Source organism: Erythrolamprus reginae, chromosome 3 (genome assembly GCF_031021105.1).
Source record: "Erythrolamprus reginae isolate rEryReg1 chromosome 3, rEryReg1.hap1, whole genome shotgun sequence".
NCBI lineage: Eukaryota > Metazoa > Chordata > Lepidosauria > Squamata > Dipsadidae > Erythrolamprus > Erythrolamprus reginae.
The window spans coordinates 258,945,654-258,965,716 of record NC_091952.1 but is presented as its reverse complement, the minus strand read 5'-3'; the positions used below and the strand labels follow the sequence as shown (position 1 = coordinate 258,965,716).

General features: G+C 56.0%; 2 protein-coding genes across 18 annotated transcripts in view; both read right to left on the bottom strand.

Annotated features, from left to right (window-relative positions):
* SCRIB (scribble planar cell polarity protein) overlaps positions 1-5,806 on the bottom strand; it is a 37,875-nt gene extending 32,069 nt beyond the window's left edge. For all 17 annotated transcript variants that reach the window (XM_070748479.1, XM_070748485.1, XM_070748480.1 and 14 more), the window contains exon 1: positions 5,626-5,806. In XM_070748479.1, the coding sequence (XP_070604580.1) occupies positions 5,626-5,787 (162 nt within the window). In that variant the 5' untranslated portion in view covers positions 5,788-5,806. The remainder of the gene's footprint in view (positions 1-5,625) is intronic.
* A 1,036-nt stretch (positions 5,807-6,842) lies between these two features.
* Positions 6,843-20,063, bottom strand: part of PUF60 (poly(U) binding splicing factor 60) — a 15,309-nt gene continuing 2,088 nt past the window's right edge. Inside the window, exons 3-12 of the mRNA XM_070748711.1 lie at positions 16,730-16,825; positions 15,328-15,417; positions 14,660-14,710; positions 12,960-13,121; positions 12,773-12,865; positions 12,073-12,286; positions 11,799-11,989; positions 11,200-11,344; positions 7,403-7,638; positions 6,843-7,280 (exon numbers count right to left, since the gene is read on the bottom strand). Coding sequence (XP_070604812.1) covers positions 6,981-7,280; positions 7,403-7,638; positions 11,200-11,344; positions 11,799-11,989; positions 12,073-12,286; positions 12,773-12,865; positions 12,960-13,121; positions 14,660-14,710; positions 15,328-15,417; positions 16,730-16,825 — 1,578 coding nt within the window. The 3' untranslated portion in view covers positions 6,843-6,980. The remainder of the gene's footprint in view (positions 7,281-7,402; positions 7,639-11,199; positions 11,345-11,798; positions 11,990-12,072; positions 12,287-12,772; positions 12,866-12,959; positions 13,122-14,659; positions 14,711-15,327; positions 15,418-16,729; positions 16,826-20,063) is intronic.

The following is a 20,063-nucleotide window of genomic DNA, read 5'->3' as shown; positions in this document are numbered from 1 at the left end:
CAGGGGATTGGCAATGACTTGTACAGCCAAAAGAAATAGACAAAGACGGAAGATTCAAAAGGATTTAGAAGAGGAATACAAAGAACGAGAAAAGAAACTAAAATGATGATGGATTTGAATAAACATAACAAAGAGACTGATTTACAAAAAATTACAGATCAATCTCACTGCTGATTGTGGATTATAAAATATTTGCTACAATAATACAAGACTAATCTCATTGATTTCTTTGACTATGTCACAAAGGTGTTGGATGAAGGTGGTGCCGTGGATATTGCCTATCTGGACTTCAGCAATGCCTTTGATACAGTTCTACATAAAGAGCTGATAGATAAATTAGTGAAGATTGGACTTAATCTCTGGATAGTTCAATGGATTTGCAGCTGGCTGAAGCATAGACATCAGAGAGTCATTGTTAATGCCGAGTATTCTGAGCAGAGACAGGTTACAAGCGGTGTGCCACAAGGGTCTGTTCTGGGTCCTATTCTTTTTAATATGTTTGTGAGTGACATAGGGGAAGGTTTGGTAGGGAAGGTTTGCCTATTTGCCGATGACTCTAAAGTGTGCAAGAGGGTTGATATTCCTGGAGGGGTCTGTAATATGGTAAATGGTTTAGCTTTACTAGATAAACGGTCAAAGCAATGGAAACTGCAGTTTAATGTTTCCAAATGTAAAATAATGCACTTGGGGAAAAGGAATCCTCAATCTGAGTATTGCATTGGCAGTTCTGCGTTAGCAAAAACTTCAGAAGAGAAGGATTTAGGGGTAGTGATTTCTGACAGTCTCAAAATGGGTGAGCAGTGTGGTCAGGCGGTAGGAAAAGCAAGTAGGATGCTTGGCTGCATAGCTAGAGGTATAACAAGCAGGAAGAGTGAGATTGTGATCCCCTTATACAGAGCGCTGGTGAGACCACATTTGGAATACTGTGTTCAGTTCTGGAGACCTCACCTACAAAAAGATGTTGACAAAATTGAAGGGGTCCAAAGACGGGCTACAAGAATGGTGGAAGGTCTTAAGCATAAAACGTATCAGGAAAGACTTAATGAACTCAATCTGTATAGTCTGGAGGACAGAAGGAAAAGGGGGAACATGATCGAAACATTTAAATATGTTAAAGGCTTAAATAAGGTTCAGGAGGGAAGTGTTTTTAATAGGAAAGTGACCACAAGAACAAGGGGACACAATCTGAAGTTAGTTGGGGGAAAGATCAAAAGCAACGTGAGAAAATATTATTTCACTGAAAGAGTAGTAGATCCTTGGAACAAACTTCCAGCAGACGTGGTTGGTAAATCCACAGTAACTGAATTTAAACATGCCTGGGATAAACATATATCCATTGTAAGATAAAACACAGGAAATAGTATAAGGGCAGACTAGATGGACCATGAGGTCTTTTTCTGCCGTTAGTCTTCTATGTTTCCATGTTTCTATAATAGCAAACAGGCTTAAAAGATTTCTCAATGGCTTTATACATACTGACCAAAATGGCTTTTTACCAAATCAGACAGATAAAGGTCAATGTGCACATGATTTTAAATGCATTAGAATACTACGAAGAGCATCCTGGCAAACAAGCAGCGCTCTGAGTCCTCGGAGAAGGGCAGCATATAAATCAAATCAAATCAAATCAAATCAAATCAATCAATCAATGAATCATGTAGATGTGCAAAAAGCCTTTGACCATGTGAACTGGCTATTTTTGATACAGCAACTATAGACTATAGGTTTTGGATAAAGATTTATTGGAATAAAACAAAAAATATATACAAAACAGTCGGCAAGAATAACCTTGAGTGGTGATATATCTGAAAAGACTGCCATTATCAAAGGAACGAGACAAGGATTCCTGTTTATATTGACTCTAGACGTCCTGACTCGAAGTATAAGGCAAAACAAAGAGATAAAGGGTATCGAAACTTCTTTTAAAAAGAATATAAATTGCAAGCTTTTGCCGATGATTTGGTATTTATTCTGGAAGTCCCGATTGAGACAGGGCCCAAGTTGTTACAACCGTTGTTACAACCGGTAGAGAGATATGAAGACAAAACTAAACTTCTAGTTAAAAACAAGACAGAAAAACAAAAAAGAGAACTCTACTTGGTTTGTCAAACGTACAAATTGTAGAGAAAGTAAGATATTTAGGGATCCAGTTATCAGCACGATGTTTAACAACTAAAGAAGATAATTATATAAAATTAAAGAAACAAATTGAGAAAAATTTGGACAAATGGAAAGATCTCCAGATATCACTGATGGGTGGAATTGCATCGATTTAAATGAATATGTTACCTAGACTACTATTTCTGTTTTCAACAATCCCGATAAAAATAGAAAAATAATCCCTTAAAGAGATAAATACAATGATTTTGTAATTTAGTTGCAAAAGAAGAGATTGAGAATAAGTTTAAAATTACTTCAAGATGCTAGGATTCAGGGCGGATTTAGACTACCAAATTGGGAGATTTACTCCTACTCCTATTATTATTATTATTATTATTATTATTATTATTATTATTATTATTATTATTAATTAGATTTGTATGCCACCCCTCTCCGGAGATTCGGAGCGGCTCACAACAATACACAATACAAATCCAATGATTAAAAACAGAACCGTTAAAACTCTTGATTTAAAAACAATCATACATCCCAAACAAACCATACATAAAACCAAGCGGCCAAGGGGAATCAATTTCCCCATGCCTGGAGGCAGAGGTGGGTTTTTAGGAGTTTGTGAAAGGCAAGGAGGGTGGGGGCAGTCCTGATCTCCGGGGGGAGTTGATTCCAGAGGGATGGGGCCGCCACAGAGAAGGCTCCTCCCCTGGGTCCCGCCAGATGGCATTTTTTTCCCCACGGGGTCTTGAGAAGGCCAACTCTGTGGGACCTAATCGGTCGCTGGGATTCGTGTGGCAGAAGGTGGTCCCTAAGGTATTCTGATCCGATGCCATGAAGGGCTTTCTAAGTCATAACCAACACTTTGAATTGTGACCGGAGCGTTGGTGTGACATGGGCATACCTGGGGAAGCCCATGATTGCTCTTGCAGCTGCATTCTGCACGATCTGAAGTTTCCGAACACTCTTCAAAGGTAGCCCCATGTAGAGAGCATTACAGTAGTCGAGCATCGAGGTGATGAGGGCATGAGTGACTGTGAGCAGTGACTCCCGGTCCAGGTAGGGCCGCAACTGGCGCACCAGGCAAACCTGGGCAAACGCCCCCCTCGCCACAGCCGAAAGATGGTTCTCTAATGTAAGCTGTGAATCAAGGAGGACGCCCAAGTTGCGGAACCTCTCTGTAGCTGGGCCTGAATCCAGACTGCTGAGGACCTAGATAATTGGCTTCTTCCAAGGACCGCTGGAGCTGGAGCACCACCACCTTGTCAACAACCTTCCCCATAAAGGGAAGGTTGGAGACTGGACGATAATTGTTAAGAATGGCTGGGTCCAGGGAAGGCTTCTTAAGGAGGGGGCGCACAAGTGCCTCCTTGTAGGGATCTGGGAAGGACCCCCCCCCCCCAAAGAAGCGTTGACAATCTCCTGGACCCAGTTCAGTGTCACCTCCCTGCTGGCCAAGACCAGCCAGGAGGGACACAGGGACACAGATCCAGCAAACAGATGGCGGAACTCACAGCTCCAATGGCCTTGTCCACTTCATCAGGTGTCACCAGGTCAAACTCCTCCCAGACAGATGGACAAAGACGGGCCCCAGTCACCTCAACTGACTCGTTGTCAGTCGACTCTGTTATCCAATGGGAGTCGAGGTCCACCCGGATCCGAGCAGCAGTATTGACATGAGAATGGATCTTACTAAGAAATCAAAGACTTTTGACATTGGAAGGACATGATCTGCAAATAGGTTGGTACGCTTTTATATAATATGGGAGAAGCAAAATAGTTATTTCCAAAGACATTATATTAGGAATTCATTATACCAGTGTTTCTGAGCACATGCCACAGTAGGACATGGACTAGGATGTACATGTTAGTGCCGATAAAAGGAGCTGGGATTGGGAGGCAATGTATTGCGACGGTTCTCCTCCTATCTCCCTGGCCTGTTGCCGTCAGTGTTGGTGGGAGGCAGAGGTCGAGCCCTAGACCCCTTGTTTGCAGGGTACTTAGAGGCTCAGTCCTCTCTCCCCTACTACTTTATTTATTAATTGATTGATTATTTGATTTGAATTGAATGCTGCCCCTGTCCGGGGACTCGGGGCGGCTCACAACATAACAATATACAATGTACATATCTAAAAATCCAATTAATATCGCTAAAAAACCTTAACTTTAAATTTAACATCTATATGAAACCACTGGGTGAGATCATCCAATGACATGGGGTGAGGTATCGTCAATATGCTGATGACACCCAGTGATATATCTCCACCCCGTGTCAGATCAATGAAGCAGTGGATGTGATATACTGGTGCCTGGAGGCAGTGAGGGTCTGGATGGGAGTTAACAGGCTCAGGCCGAACCCTGAGAAGACCGAGTGGCTGTGGGTATTGCCCCCGAAAGACTATATGGACTGTCCATCCTTGGTTCTGGGGGGGAGAAATTGTCCCCCTCAGACCAGGTTTGCAATTTGGGGGTCTTCCTAGACTCAAAGCTATGAGAAGACCAACATCTGTAGCTAGGGGACCTTTGAACAGGTTCGCCTAGTGCACCAGTTGCAACCCTACGTGGATCAGGAGGCTCTTCTCACAGTCACTCATGCCCTGGTCACCTCATGGTTAGATGATTGCAACGCGCTCTACATGGGGCTACCCTTGAAGAGTGATCAGAGTTAGTCCAGAATACAGCTGTGCAAGCTGTGGTGAGTGCACGCAGATACAACCACACTGCATCCATTCTTCACGAGCTGCACTGCCTCCCGATTGGTCTCCGGGCACAATTCAAGGTGTTGGTCATTACCTTTAAAGCCCTACATGGCCAGACTATCTTCAAGTCCACCTTCTATCACACAGCTCCCAGTGACCAGTCATCTCTGGGTCAGCTACAGGATCTTCTCTGGAATGGCCCTGACTCTCTGGAACCAGCTACCTCATGGGGTCTGCACTGCCCCCACCCTAGTGGCCTTCCAGAAAGCCCTAATGCCCTGGCTTTTGCGACAGGCCTGAGACCCTTGACCCTGGCGGAATAATTAGGGAGGTCGGCCCACAAAACCTCTTCTATATTGACCGCACCTGTTTTCAGTTGTGAGCCGCCCTGGGTCCCTCGGGGTTGGTGGGCATAGAAATTTTAATGAATGAATTAATTGCAGTGGGGGGGCTGGTAAATTCAAGCCTTATACCCCTCCCTCCCCTCGGTCACCGCCCCCCCCGCCGTTCATCTCACCCGGACAGACCATCCCCCCCCGGAATCCCCCCTGCCGCCCTCCCCCCGTAGGCGCCGTTCGCTGGGAGGGGCCTGTGCCACCCACCGCCGCCCCCTCGCAGGGCCTCCCTCGGGGCCACGCCCCCCTCGGACCCCCCGCCCGGCGCCTCCGTTCCCCCGCTCCGTCCGCTGACCAGGCGCGGCGGGGCCTCCTCGGGGAAGGGCCGGGGGAAGGGCAGGCGGGAGCGGGCGGGGCCTCACCTGCGACCCCCCTCCCAAGGGCGACCCCGGCCCCGCCCCTTCTGCCCCCCCCCCCACCTTGGGCAGCTCCCGGAGCTGGTTGGCGTCGAGCAGGAGCTCCTCGAGCGAGCGGCTGTAGCGGTAGACGTCGTCGGGCACGGCCTGCAGCGAGCAGTGCCGCCGGTCCAGCGTCTCCACCTGCCGGTTGCAGCGCCACAAGGGCGGCATGCAGCGAAGCATCCTCAGCGCCGAGGGGGGCGGGGCGAGGGGGGGGGCGGGGGGGCGCACCGGGCCGCGCGGGCTCAGCGGCCGAGCCGGCGGCGGGGCTCCTCCTCGGCGTCCACCGCGAGGCACTCTGGGACGGCCCCACCCCGCCGCGGAGGACTGCAGCGCCCAGAGCGCCCGGCCGGAACCATAGACGGCGCGGCCTAGCGCGCCTCGCCGTCTGCGCAGGCGCTCCCGCCCGGGTTCTTCCTGCGCCCCGGACCGAACCCCCACCGCTTCACCCGGAAAAGGCCGTTCCGGCGCGGGCAGAGGTCGCCGCAGGGGAGGGGCGCGTCGGGAGCGGCCCTTCCGAGGCGGGGTCCGAGGGCCGCCCGCGGGGACTAGCGGCGGAAGTCAGGCAGAGGGAGGGCCGGAAACCCCCGCCAATGGCCACGCCCCCGCGGGCCTCCCATCAACGGCGCAACCTTTATCGGCAACAGCCACCCCCCCCCCCCCAGGGCTGCAGGAAAGGCTGGTGGGCTTTCCGTGGCTGCCCCAGCGCCTGCTCCCCTGGCAGTGCCTCACGGGAGTGGGCAGAGGGGCTACGATTGGTTCTCCAAAGGGGATAAACGCCCCTCTCCCCACTGTCCTTGCCTCAGGAGGCCCAGCTGCCCGGGAGGGAAGGGAGGTTTTGCAGGGCCTTTCCTCTGCCACGCCCACCGGTAGTAAAGGGGGGGAGGGGGAAGAGCCTTCGGTGGCCCCAGGTGACTCAGCAAAGAAATGGGGAGGGGCGCTGGCTCCTTCAGGGGGAGAGACCTTAAGCCAAGAGGGCATGGCCTGGTCATCCAACCAGAGCACCAGGAAGCTTCTGGGAGGGGAAGTGAAAGGCCTTCAAAGAAAAACCCATTGGCCTCTGGGGGGACGACAGGGTTCCTTGCCAAAAGTGGGGTCCCTCCATTAGCTGGAACTTAACAAGAGGAAAGGCAGCCGCACCCCCCACCCCACCCCACCCGTTCTGCACCTGCCGCCCCAGAATCAACGGCCTGGAGGCCCCGCCCTCCTGGCACAGACCACGGACACCGGGAGCCTTATTCTTTTTCCTGGCATATTTACCAACGGCTACGTGTACAACACAGGATGATGCTGGTCCAAAAATATTCCAGAAAACCCGGGGAAAGGGGGTTGTTGGGGGAAGTGGGAGAGAAGAAAAGTCTTTGCGGAAGAGGAGTTCATGCGGAGAGGTCGCTATTGTCAAATCTCTCCTGGTCGTAGACTTCGGCCACCACCTTCCTGCCCGCAAACCAGCGCCCGTTCAGCGCCTGGATGGCCTTGTGAGTCTCTGAGGCCATGGAGAACTCCACAAAGATCTTGACAATGATCTCCGCGTCCTCCTCCTCGCCCTGCTTCTCCTGGTAGATGATGACCCTGTTGACGGCCCCAAATTTGCCACACTCCTCCGTCACCTCTCCTTCCAAGTCGTCATCAATGTCCTTGGGGTCCACCATGTTCCGCAACACCATCACTGTGGACTGTGGAGGAGGAAGAGGAGGAGAGAGCAGGGCAACGTCACCTCCCAGGGGTGGACAGCCAGCTTTCCCCTGCCCCCCGAGGCTGGAGGCCATTGCCCGGCTGGGGGCCAGCGGGGACTCACCTCCTGTTTCCGGAGAAGCTTCTGCATCACCATGTGCCGGGCGCTGCTGCCGGAGATGCTCATGTGCTCCTGTTCGCTCAGCATCTCTGGCCTCTCGGACTCTTGGAAAACCTCCTCCTCCTCCTTCTCCTTCTTGGCTTCCAGCAGGCCGAGTGTCGGGGGGCTGGCCAGGATGGGGTTCACCACGCCCACCTGGGGGATAGTGACGGGGATAGGGGGGCGAGCGGGCGTGACACCTGCAGGGAAAAACGCACACGCTGAAGGACGCGGAAAGACCCCGGCGGCCACGGGCCCTCGCGCCACCTAGGCCGGGCATCTCAGAGGGGGGAGGGGACCCCCCGGGTTTAGGGAAATGGGCTCAACCCACAACGACCTTAGCCACTACCCCGTGTCTTCGAGGCCCCTCACCCACCCTTCCACTCCAGGGAAGAGAAAGAGAAAGAGGAGGAACCAGGGAGCCTTCCTGTTACAGTCCCAAGCCTTAACGTGGACCGGTCACCTTTTGCAGCGGTTATTAAATCAACTCTTCATTGTGAAGCGGTTTTGGTGAAACGGCCATAAATGCAGCTGTGTGGCTGAGCACCAAAGGGAGACCACGTAACCACTGTGTGTGTGTGTGTGTGTGTGTGTGTGTGGCAGGGGAGCCAGCCCAAGCAGTGCGGCAGAGGGGAAGAAGAGGCGACAGCAGCAGCCGGTGTGTGTGTGTGTGTGAGAGAAGACCCGTCTCCACACACCAGCACTCAGCCACCCATCTCTTCCCAAGCAGTGCTGAAATCTAAAATTGTTTGTTTTTACTCCCGGCTGTGGGCGTGGCAGGGGGGAGGGCCCTGCAAACCCCCCATTTCCTGCTCTCCCCCCCCCCCAGAGGTGCCATTTGCAAGGTTCCTCGACATGTCAGCTGATTATTCCCTCGAGCAGACGGTGGTGGAAGCAACCAGGGGAAAGGGATCCTGGACTTGGTTCACGGTGTCTTTGTAACGGAGCCCACAGGGCCAGCGACCACAAGACAAAATAACCTTCAACTTTTAACCATGGGTTGCAAATTGTCAGTGAAAACTAACACAGAGACCTTAAACTTTCACAGAGGGAATTTTGCCAAAATGAGGAAAATAGTAAAGAAGAAACTAAAAAGAACAGTAAAAAAAGTCAAGTCCCCCCAAAATGCTTGGAAACTGTTTAAAAATACGTTACAAGAGGCTCAACTCAAATGCATGCCCAGAAGAAGGAAGAGGACTGGACAGTCCAAGAGGAGACCGCTATGGCTGACGAAGGAGGTGAAGGAGCTTGTTGGAAAGAAGAAAAACCCATTGAAGAAACGGAAGGCTCTTCCTACAGGAAGGGTCACAGACTCTGGCGGACCAAACGCAAGGCCATAGTCAGGAGAGCCAAGAGAGATTTCGAGGAGCAGAGAGCAAAGAATATTAAAAATAATAACAAAACCTTTTTTAAGTACATCAGAAGCAGGAACCCAACCAGGAAAACGGTTGGGCCACTCGATGACAATGGTCAGAAGGGGATAATCAGAGAAGACAAGGAGGTTGCTGAGAGGCTAAACGGCTTCTTTGCCTCCGTTTTCACTCGGGAGGATAGGGAGCATTTGCCTGCCGCTGAGTTAGTTTTCCCAGGGAGGGAATTAGAAGAATTAAACCAGATAGAGATAAACAAGGAAGATGTTCTTGCATCCCTCTCTAACTCAAGTGTGAGATTGCTGAACTTCTGGCTAAAATATATAATCTTTCTCTAAGATCAGGCACTGTACCTGAGGATTGGAGGGAGGCAAATGTAACCCCGATCTTCAAGAAAGGATCCAGAGGTGATCCAGGAAACTATAGACCAGTCAGTTTAACCTCAGTTCCAGGTAAAGTGATGGAAACCATTATTAAAGATAAAATTACTGGGCACATAGGAAAACAGGCATTGCTGAAAGAAAACCAACATGGTTTCTGCAAAGGCAAATCATGTCTTACTAACTTGTTAGAATTCTTTGAGGGTATAAATAAACACACAGATAAAGGGGACCCGGTTGATATTGTATATCTTGACTTTCAAAAGGCCTTTGACAAAGTCCCTCACCAGAGGCTCCTAAAAATGCTCTTCAGCCACGGAATTAGAGGACAGGTCTTGTCCTGGATTGGTAACTGGCTAAATTGTAGGAAGCAAAGGGTGGCAATAAATGGACAATTCTCTGGATGGAAAGAAGTGAGAAGTGGTGAACCCCAAGGTTCAGTTTTGGGACCTTTACTTTTTAATTTATTCGTTTGCTGACGACACTAAATTGTTCCGGGTAGTGAAAAGTGAAACTGATTGTCGGGAGCTCCAGAAGGATCTCTCGAAATTGAGTGAGTGGGCAACAAAGTGGCAAATGCATTTTAACCTAAACAAGTGCAAAGTTATGTATATCGGGGCAAAGAACCCCAATTATACCTACCAACTGATGGGGACCAAACTTTCTGAGACAACCCAAGAAAGGGATCTTGGGGTTTTGGTGGGCAGCTCAATGAAGAGGTCAACCCAGTGCGCAGCAGCAGTAAAAAAAGCAAATTCCATGCTTGGCCTGATTAGGAAGGGAATCGAAAATAGGTCTGCAAATGTTGTGTTGCCTCTGCAAAAATCGATGGTGAGACCACACTTGGGAGTCCTGTGTCACCTCACCTCAAGAAGGATAGAATGGAACTGGAAAAGGTTCAAAAAAGGGCAACAAGAATGACCAAGGGAATGGAGCCCCTCCCTTATGAAACTAGGTTGCAACATCTTGGTATCTTCAGCCTTGAAAGACGGCGTTTAAGGGGTGACTTGATCAAAGGGTATAAAATCCTGCATGGGATAGAAAAGGTGGATAGAGAAAAAGTATTTTCTCTCTCACACAATACTAGGACGACGGGACCCTCCCCAAAGCTCACAGGTGAGAAAGTGAGGACAAATCAGGGGAGATAATTCTTCACCCAGAGGGTCCTTGGTTGATGGGATTCCCTTCCAGAAGAGGTCGTGACAGCTGTCAGCCTGGAGAGCTTCAAGGCAGGATTGGACAGATTCAGGGATGCCAAGGGTGGTTATTGAAAACGGATGTGCCCCCTCTATGTTGGTTGAGGCAGGCAGGGCTCCTTTGGGTCCCATTGGTTGGGGGTCAAGGGAAAGGGAGGGTTTGGCCTTTTCTTTCCGCTCACGATCCCCTTGGACAATTGGTGGGCCACTCTGGGACACAGAAGGCTGGACTCGATGGGCTTTGGCCCGATTCAGCGGGGCTCTTCTTGTGTTCTTATGAAGGACTCAAAACTTCCACTACCGGTTCTCCAGAACCTGTCAGAACCTGCTGGATTTTAGCCCAGCTTTCAATGTAACGTCAACGAGTCTAATTGTTTCTCCATGAGAAAGAAAGAAGTATTCAAAATGCTAAAGAAAATAGCAGCGTGGCTCAAGCAAGTGACCGTCTCTCGCGAGAGGATTTCTCAAGGGCTTTTGAAAGAGACCCTCCCCAAAGAGCCCCCTGGACGCGGGAGGTCCCGATCAAAAGCCAAACCCCTAAAGGAGGTTCCGGAGCAGAGGCCCCCTCCCCCTCCCCCTCCCCAACCCTTCCTGTGAAAACAGCTCCGGTCCAGCGCTCTCCCCCCCCTTTCCTTCTCCCAGGCGGATCCCTCCCTTTGCTTCACAGCCGTGGTGCAGGAGGCGGGTGGGACCCTTCTCTTCCCACACAGAGGCCCTTTCACCGCCACCCCCCCTCCACGCAGGGCAGCTCCCTCCCTCCCTCCCCCCAGGCGGGGCGAGAGACGGGCCTTTCAGCTGCCTGCCAATCCACTCACCCGTGATGACGCCTGGAGCTTGAGCTGCCATCACGGCCTGCGGCAAGGCCCCCAGGGGCTGCGCGAGGGTCAGGGCTGGCGTCACCAGTCCGGGGGTGGCCAACGTGCTAAGGACGGCAGCGCCCGCCACCCCGGCCACAGCTTCCTACAAGAGAAAAGCCAGCTCTGCCACGGCCCCTGCAGCCACGCGGCTGTTTCTCTAGCCCAAGGCCCAAGCCAGGAGCTCCCCTGGAGCAAGGGGGAAGCCGTGCTGGGGGTCTTTTGGAGGTGAACGGCCCTCCCCTTCTGTGGGTCGGTGGGTGGGGGCCCTCAGGCCAGGGCCCGCCTCTGCTTGCCTGATGGACACCAGCCAGGCTCAGCCCAGCCATGGCAGCAGGAGGGGCCTGCAGAGCAGCTACACAAACGGAGCCCCTAGCGTGTGTCCGTCCGTCCACCCCCCCCCTGCCCTCGGACCAGGGATTGAGGCCCCGCTGCTAATGCTGCTGCTGGTCCAGGAGAGGGTTGGCCCTGACCTGCAGCCTCCCACCTCCCTGGGGGGTGGGCTCAAGACCCCTACCTCCCCCAGCTCCGCTCCCCAGACCTTTAAAAGCGCCCCTTACCTGAGCGGTGATTTTCGCTGTGGCAGCTGCTGCGGCTACGGCAGCTGCAGGGGGCAGGCCTCCCGGGGTGGCTGGGGTCAGCAGGGGCATGGGAGGGGTGACTGCTTTGCCCACGCGGAGGTACTGGCCCCCCAGGTCAAAGAGGTTCATGGAAGAGACGGCGTCCTGCGAGGACTGGGCCTTCTCGTATTCTGAGGGGGCAGAGAGAGCGACATGGAACGCCGGCCGATGGCTCTGGGCCCTTGGCCGATGGCCGGCCAGCCCCAGGGCTCACCGATGAAGCCGTAGCCCTTGTGCTTCCCCGTGGTGGGGTCCCGGGCCAGCGTGCAGGACTTGATCTTCCCGAAGGCCTCAAAGACACTCTTGATGTCGTCGTCGGAAAGGTCCTGGTGCACCGATGCCACGTAGATGCGGTTGAAGGCTCGAGCCTCCTCTGCCAGCTGGTCGATGATAGGCTGCGCTTGGCCGATGTTGCTGGGCCTCCCGACCTGCGGGAAGGCGACCCGTGAGGGCCTCTGGGCACCCCCCGGGCCCCCCAGAGCAGCAGCCTCTCAACCGCCTGCCAAGGGGGCGCTTGGCCTGGTCAACATGCTCAGCTAAATCGGGCGGGGCTGTGCGGGCGTGGGTGGCTGCCTGTTTCTACCATTGTGTCCCACATCCAGGCTAATTCATTGGGCTACGTCCCGCCTTCCTTCGCGCTGCCTATTTTATTCTTCCCACAGCAGGTTGCCTGGACCTCCTTGGTCGTGGCCCCTCCCTCCCCCTCCCCAGGGGGAGCCTGGCCCACTCGTGCATTAAGCCAGCCGCTGCATTCAGTTCTGGGAGACTCAGGGAGAAGCAGGCTGCCAGCGCCAGGCAGGGCCCCGGATGGCGCTGGGCAAGGCCCTCGAAGGCTGGAGGGGGAGGGAGGGTGGGGGCCGGGTCAGGAACGAGGCGCAAAGGCAGGAGGTGTCCCGTGTCCCCCCCGCACCTACCTTGATGTTCCGCCCTCCGAGCATCACGGAGTTCATCTGCTCCAGGGCCAGCTGGGCAGCCTCAGGGACCTCGTACTCCACGAAGGCAAAGCCCTGGCCAAGGGGGGGGGGGGAGAAGGGGGCGCACGTGAGGCTCAGGCGCTACACACACACACACACTGCCCCCCCCCTCCGGCCACGCGCTCACTTTGTGCTTCATGGTCACGGAGTCCCAGGACATGTCGATGCTCTTGATGGGGCCGAAGGGGGCGAAGGCCTGGCGGATGGTGTCCTCTCCCAGCTCGTAGTAGATGGAGCCCACGTACACCCGGCACATGATGGCCAGAGCCCTCTGCCGCTGCGCTGCCATCTGTAGCGGAGAGAACGGCTGGCGGGTCAGAGCAGCAGGGGAGCCCTGCGGCGGCAGCTCTCTCTCTCTCTCTCCCCCCGTGCCCCCCCTCCACAGGAGGCTCCTGGGTGGCGGGGGGGGGAAGTCTCCCTGGGGAGGAGGAGCCGGCCCCTCCCTCTCCCCCCACACCCCACCGGGCCCTCCCTCCATCCTCCCCCGCCCTCCTGCCCCCGCACAGCAAGAGATCCAGATCGGGCACCTCCTCTCCTCCCTCCCGCCTCTCCCCTCTGGACAGGCCCTGCTGGGGACACGGCCCGGTCTGGCACTGTGCTGAGGAGGGACAGTGGCAGAAGGTCCGCCCTGACCCCTCTCCTCCGCCCACACTCTAGCCAGCCTACAGCCCAGATTCCCTGGAGCGCTTCTCCGGAGCCGGAAGGAAAAGGCTGCACATCGGAGCGCCTGGGGTGGGGCCTTGCAGGAGGGAGCCCTGCTCCGCTCTCCCTGCCCCCTGTCCGGGGCCTGCCTGCCTGCCCCTCAGTCCCTCTGACCAGCCCTGGAGAACCCCCCCTGGGGCCGATGCTCAGCCTGCCTGCCAGACCCTTCTGGGTGGGGGAGGGGGCATTCTGCTGCCCCCCAGGAGCGATGAAGGACCCCCTGCAGGAAGAGGCTCTCGGCTGCACACCGGCACAGCCAGCACAGCCGCTGGACAAACTCAACGAAGGGCACCCACTCCCAGCGTTCAGGAGCCAGCAGAGCCAAGAGTCAGGGAGAGGGGCCTGGGGGGGGCTGCCTGGCTACTTGGGCTGCCTGCTTCCCCACCCCGCCCGGCCGGCCATTCTAGCATCCCGGGGCCAGAGCCAGGCTGAGCAGCGGAGGTGGGTGGCTGCTCCAGCCCTGCCCCTCTTCCCCCTGCCCCACAGAAACTAAGCTGAGCCCGCCTGCCCGTCCATCCTTCTGGGGCAGGGAGAGCCCCAAGGCTGCTCCAGGAGCTGGGCTCTTCAACAGCTCCAGGAGGGTCGGCCCAGGTCAGCCTGCCTGAAGCACATTAAGGGGAGACTCTGGTGGGGGGGGCGCCTCTCTCCCTGGGGAGGGGGTGGGGCACCTCCCTCCGGCCGGCTCGGACTTTGTACGCTGTCTCTGAGAGCGAGGGGCCCCAGTGCCAGCCAGGGCCCCTCTGCCTAGCACCCTTCCACTCATCTAGGAGAGGCGGCCGAGCCCCAGCCCCCCCCCCCCCCCCCGGTCACCAGCCTCTGGCCTCCCCCGCTGGCCCCCTGGCGAGTCACCTTGGCCGTTACTTTGAGGCCAGGACCTCAGCATCCCTAGAAAGGCAGTGCCCCCCCCTTCTCTCTCTCTCTCTGCCCAGGGGTCCCAGCTGCCCCCCAAGCCCCCCAGTCTCTTCCACTGGGAGCTTACGCTTGGCCTCGGATGGGCGAGGGGGGGGGGCGTATTGAGCGCAGGGGTTGGGGGGGTGGCAGGAGAGGGAGGCCACGGCTACTTCCCCCCCAGGCTAGGCCCTGACTAAGCCCCCGTGCCCAGAAGAAGTGAACGTGTCTATTGACCGATTGTAAAGGTGAGAGAGGATCTCCAAAGCCCATTGTCACTGCTGCCATCTGAAAGACAGTAAAGACAGAGTTCAGTCTGTGGGAGCTGCAGCACACACCCACACCACGGGGTTTGTCAACACTCAGGCGGCAGAGAGAGGCCTCGCCTGCCTGCCTGCCTTCCTCCTCCTCCTCCTCACCACCACCACCGCCACCGCCACACGCCCCCGGCCGGCCCTGGGCAGCCTAGGCAGGGAGGCCCCGGACAGTCTTCAGCCCTCAGCAACACCACTGGCTATGGGGACAGCCCCCCCCCCCGACACACAGCAGCCAGAGCTGCCCCAAGGGCTTGGGTCTCCCCCCACCCCCGCCCCCTCCACTTTGAACTCCTCGGGAAGAGGAGCTTGGACAGCAGCTGGCAGCCCACCCCCCCGCCCCCTCTCCCCGGCCCTGCCAGACCCTCCCTGCCCCTCCCTGCCTGAGGCCGACTCCTGCATCCCACGCCAGCTCCCCTCCCCCACCCCGGTGTCCCCCCTCCCCCCCACTCTCTCTCTCTCTCTCCAGGCAGCTAAGCCTCCCTCCGCAGGCGGCCACTGTGTCCAGGCCTGGGAGGCCACGGTGCGCGAGGGGCTGCCCTGGGGAGGGGAGGGCGTGCCAGAGGGAAGGGCGTCCTGGCAAGGCCTCACCTGGAGGTTGGTGAGCTGCTGCTGCTGGTGGGCGATCGTCTGCTTGACCAAGACGCTCTTGATGCTCTGCTCCATCGCATATTTTTTGGCCTGGCAGGAAGGAAGGAGGAGAGAAACCAAAGTCACAGAGACCAGCAGCTGCCCCCCCCCAGAGAAAGAGAGAGCAGCTGGCACACCCCCTCCCTACAGAAAAGCCCCCCCCAGAGTAGGCCAGGGGGGCGTTCTCTATTGCGTCGTGACACGCCTTGTGATAATCTGGCACCCTAAAACGTTTCAGTTCCGTGCCCATGCGCCTCTCTGGGAGTCCGCCTTTGGGGGGGGCTCGGTCCAACAGCAGACGCCCTCTGGGGGGGCTCCGCCTCTCCTCCGATTGAAAGGCTTCGTGGGAACGGCGCCCAAGATGCCCGCAACGCAGCCTCTATTCCCTGGGGCTGGTTCAAGGGTAGGCAAGGGGGCCACCCACAGTCAGTCCAAGAGTTTTTGAGGGTGCAAACAAAGCGAGCTCCCCCACGCTTCCCACCCACCCCCCAGCCTGAAGGGATGGCCCTCCCACCTGGGGACCTCCCCCCCCTGCCAGCTGTTCCACAGGGCAGCCATCCTCGCCTGCCCCCCCCCACTGGAGCCTGCAGGGTCCCCCAGGACCCACTTAATGCCCCAAAGAAGCCTGGAGGCAGCGACGGCAGTGCCCCCCCACCTTGCCCCCCCCGCCAGAGCCTGGAAAGCGGGTGAAGCAGCAGCACTCTCCTCCCCCCCCGGGGGAGAAGCCCCTGGCCCCCCACCCTTGCCTCTCCCAGTGACCCCCTGGCCAGGTGGGCTGGTCTCCCTCCAGCAGAAGAAGAGTCGAGTGACAGGCAGAGGCCAGAGCACCGTTCAAGCACCCAGGCCTTCCCTACAGGGCTCTGTGTGTGTGTGTGTCTCATTTTCAATGCAATCCCTGCTGATTCCAACATGGGATTTTCAGCCCTTGCACACGTGGGACACTTTTGCCGGTTCTCTGCTGACCGTCCGGGATCCTCTGCCCGCCCAGCCCTATTGAACAAGGGGCCAAAGTACTCGGGGGTCGGGGGTAGGTTTTCTTCTTATGTCCATCCTCATCCCATTCAATTTTCTAAGAATTTGGCCCCAGCTACCTGAGGGTCCAGGGGTGTCCACCCTGAGCTCTGTTTTGGACTTCAGCCCTGCGACGGGAATGGGCTGGGTGGGCAATGCGTATACCTATGTGCGCAGAATTTCACTCAACAGCCATCAGCCCAAAGCGAGGCTTATGCTTGCCCTAAAAGACCCCCCCCCCTGTTTCTGGGCATCCCACATTCCCAGCGTGGCCCTGAGGGGGGGGAGAAAGACCCTTGCCCATGCGCCCCCTCCCCCCCTTCTGGACGGCGTCCTTGGCCAGGCTGCTCACCTTCTGAAGGGCCTCCTGCTGCTCTGGGGTGAGAGGAGGGAGCCCCAGCTTTGCTGACGTGCTCTGCCCATTTTCCACCTTGACCGTTTCGGTGCCCTGGAATTGGAGAGATGCTGAGGTGAAAGCTGGCAAGCAGGGGAGGCCTGGGGGGGGTGGGGGGGGGTGTTTCCACCAAGGGTCATTCCAGAATGAGCTGCCTCCCAACCTCTTTAGAGAGGCCGATGCCTGCAGCACTTCTCCCACAGAAGGGGGCGTAGGGGGCAGCCCCTTCCTTCCTTCCGCAAGGCTAGCCAGCCCCTCCCACAAGATTCCTTCCCAAAGGAGGAGGGGGAGAAGGAAGGGGGGAGGAAGTGAAAGGAGGGGGGCAGACTGGCAGGAAACAGCAGAAAAGGCTCCTGGTGACTTTTCACTATGCTTCGTCCATGGTGGTGACAGGGGGGGTGGGGGGAGAGAAACGTTCCAAAGGTTCCTTCCGTCTTCTCACCCAAGTCTTGAATGGAAAGAGCTTTGAAACACCTCCACTGACCAGCAGCGAGCGATGAGCTCTTAGCCACCACCTCCCTCTTTGGACGCTAAGCCAGGGGTGGGCGGCTCTTACAGATTTCTGGAAGCTTCCCAAAGCCTTAAAGGTTTTCACACATCTCTGCCCCCGAGAAGGGTCTCCTCCTTCCAGAGACAACGGGGGTGACCGTCGCCCTGCTGGGGGCCGGATGCTTTACGCAACTGGGCAGAATTCCTCAGCCATGACACTGGGTGGCATCCAGATGTCCAGCTGCTCCCTAGTGATTTAACCCATTGAAAGGGGGCAGAAGGGCACAGCACTGGCCTGGCAACAGCCCTTCTGTGGTCATTAAGCAAGGCTCCCTCCTCGTGTGACCCAGACACACCCTAAACCTGCAACTCCCTGCCCCCTCCCCCACTGACTCTGCTGTCGCAATCACATGGCCATGGTAAAGGACCACATGACTGCAAAGCGCCCAGATTAGGGTCACATGACTGTCGGAATGTTGTGATGGGTGCAGGTCCGGGGCCCCGCTGTGAACCTGCTTCCTGAGCACCACTGTCGCTTGGAGGAAGCCACAAGTGCGGACGGCCTGTGTTTCTGACCATGCATAGAAACCTAGAAACCTAGAAGTCTGACGGCAGAAAAAGACCTCCTGGTCCATCTCGTCTGCCCTTATACTATTTCCTGTACTTTATCTTAGGATGGATCTGTGTTTATCCCAGGCATGTTTCAATTCAGTTACTGTGGATTTACCAACCACGTCTGCTGGAAGTTTGTTCCAAGCCTCTACGACTCTTTCAGTCAAATAATATTTTCTCATGTTGCTTTTGATCTTTCCCCCAACTAACTTCAGATTGTGTCCCCTTGTTCTTGGGTTCACTTTCCTATTAATGCAGTTATGGGTCTCAGGCTTTGGTGGTGAAGCTCCATTCTGGCCTCCGCTCTTTTCAGGGGAGACACGTCGCCCTCTGCCACTGGAAACCCCAGGGGGAGGGAATCGCCCCTCTTTCCCTTTCGGAATGGCTCCCACGCACGGCTCCACCAGCCCACCATTTTCAAGGCCTGGAAAAGCCAGCCATGTGGGTCTGAAGGGACCCTAGTTGCGCTCTCCCTAACAACACCGGGAGCCCTCCTGGTGGCTCCCTGCAGCCCCCGCCTCTTCTGCACTTCTACTTTCTTGGCCCCTGACCAGGGAACACCCACCCACTCTTGCAGGCTAACCTGGACCTGTCTCAAGCGAGTAGCCTCACTGGGGGGGGGGGCCCTCTGCTGTAGCTCTCCTCTCCAGCCACTGGCTATCCCCACCCCTCTCCCTCCCAGTCCCCCTCACGTGGCCTGGGAAGGGGGGAGGTGGAGAAGCGGCTGGACACCCCCACCCCCCTCCTCGAGCTTATTCCTGCCCTCACTGGCTGGCTGGCTAGGGAGCAGTAAAAGTGAAAGCAGCCTGAACAGGCTTCGGAACTAACCATACCGGCCCCTGTGTCCTTCCCCAAAGAAGGCCGCGTTCAGCGAGAGTGCAAAGAACAGGAAGGAGCCTCCACAGAGGTAAAGTTTCTCCTCTGCATTTTTAACAGTTCCGACAGATGAGAGGGAGAGAAGTGGGAGAGGGATGGAGGGAGAGAGTGAGAGGGAAAAGAGATGAAGAGAAGGGGAAGAGGCAGGGAAACGAGGGAGGGGGATTTAAATGACAGGAGGGGGAAAGAAAGGAAGAAGAAGGAAAGGGGGGGAGGAAAAAGAGAAACGAGAGGGGGATCCATTTCCCACAGAAAAGACTGGGAACCACAAAACCTGGGTAGGCGTGGCTGAGGGGGGGTGTGTGCGTGTAAAATGTAACTGGGTGGGAGAGCCCTTGAATTGGGCCACGCCCACCCAGGTTTTGTGGCCCCTGGTGTCGGAGTATTTCAGCTTGCAGGCCCCTGGCCTGGCTTCCGCAGTATCTGACCCTTTGACTGGGCGTCTTGAGCTCCGGGTTCCTTTTCCCATTCATGTTCTCCTACGGTGGAGTCCTCCTCCTCCTCCTGCCCACAACTAGGGCTACGGCTCTTGCACTTCTAGATCCCACAGGTGCATTCACCAGGTTTTAGCACTGGAAGTTTGATTTTGGCTTTCAAAAATGGCAAAGGTGTCTCCCCCCAAGGGAGGGAGTGGTGAAAAGATATGGGGGGGGGGGAGATTATAGGAGTGATTGGGCCAGAACGGTCCTACTCCAGTGCTGGGCATTTTCACAATATATTAGATAATAACTCACCCTAAACTAACATGACTTCTCCTGAGGGTTTAAAGTAACAGTTAAACACGACAAGACTTAAGACTGTAGCTTTGGACCCTCTGGCCACTGGGCCCTTTCCTCTGCTGCTCCCAACAGAAGCCCCCAGGTAGGAGCAGACCTGCCAGAGACAACCTCTGTCCTCGGAGGTGGCGGTTCAGGAGGAGGCTGGGTCTGGCAGCACCGCACTCCATTGGGAGGTCTCCCTTCACCCCGCTTCGTTCCGCAGGTCAACCATCAGAGGGACCAAGGCAGCTTCCATCCCATGGCCAGGCATGGAGCCCAAGGGCCTGGGGTGGCTCTTGCAGCCACAGTCCCACCTCTTTCTTAACCTTCCCCAAGAAGGGGAGGACGGGAGATATAATGGAAGCCATTCCTAAGGGCTGGATTCCGATCTGGCCCCCTGTGGAGCGGAAGGACTTCTGAGGCCTCCCCTCCCCTCAAATGGATTGGCCAGGTGGGGCAGAGGTTCAGTCAGGAGGCAGGGGACCCCTCCCAAATCCTGGCCTTTTCATCCTCCAGACCACCCAGGGAAAAGGGGGCCAGGCTACCCACCAACCAGG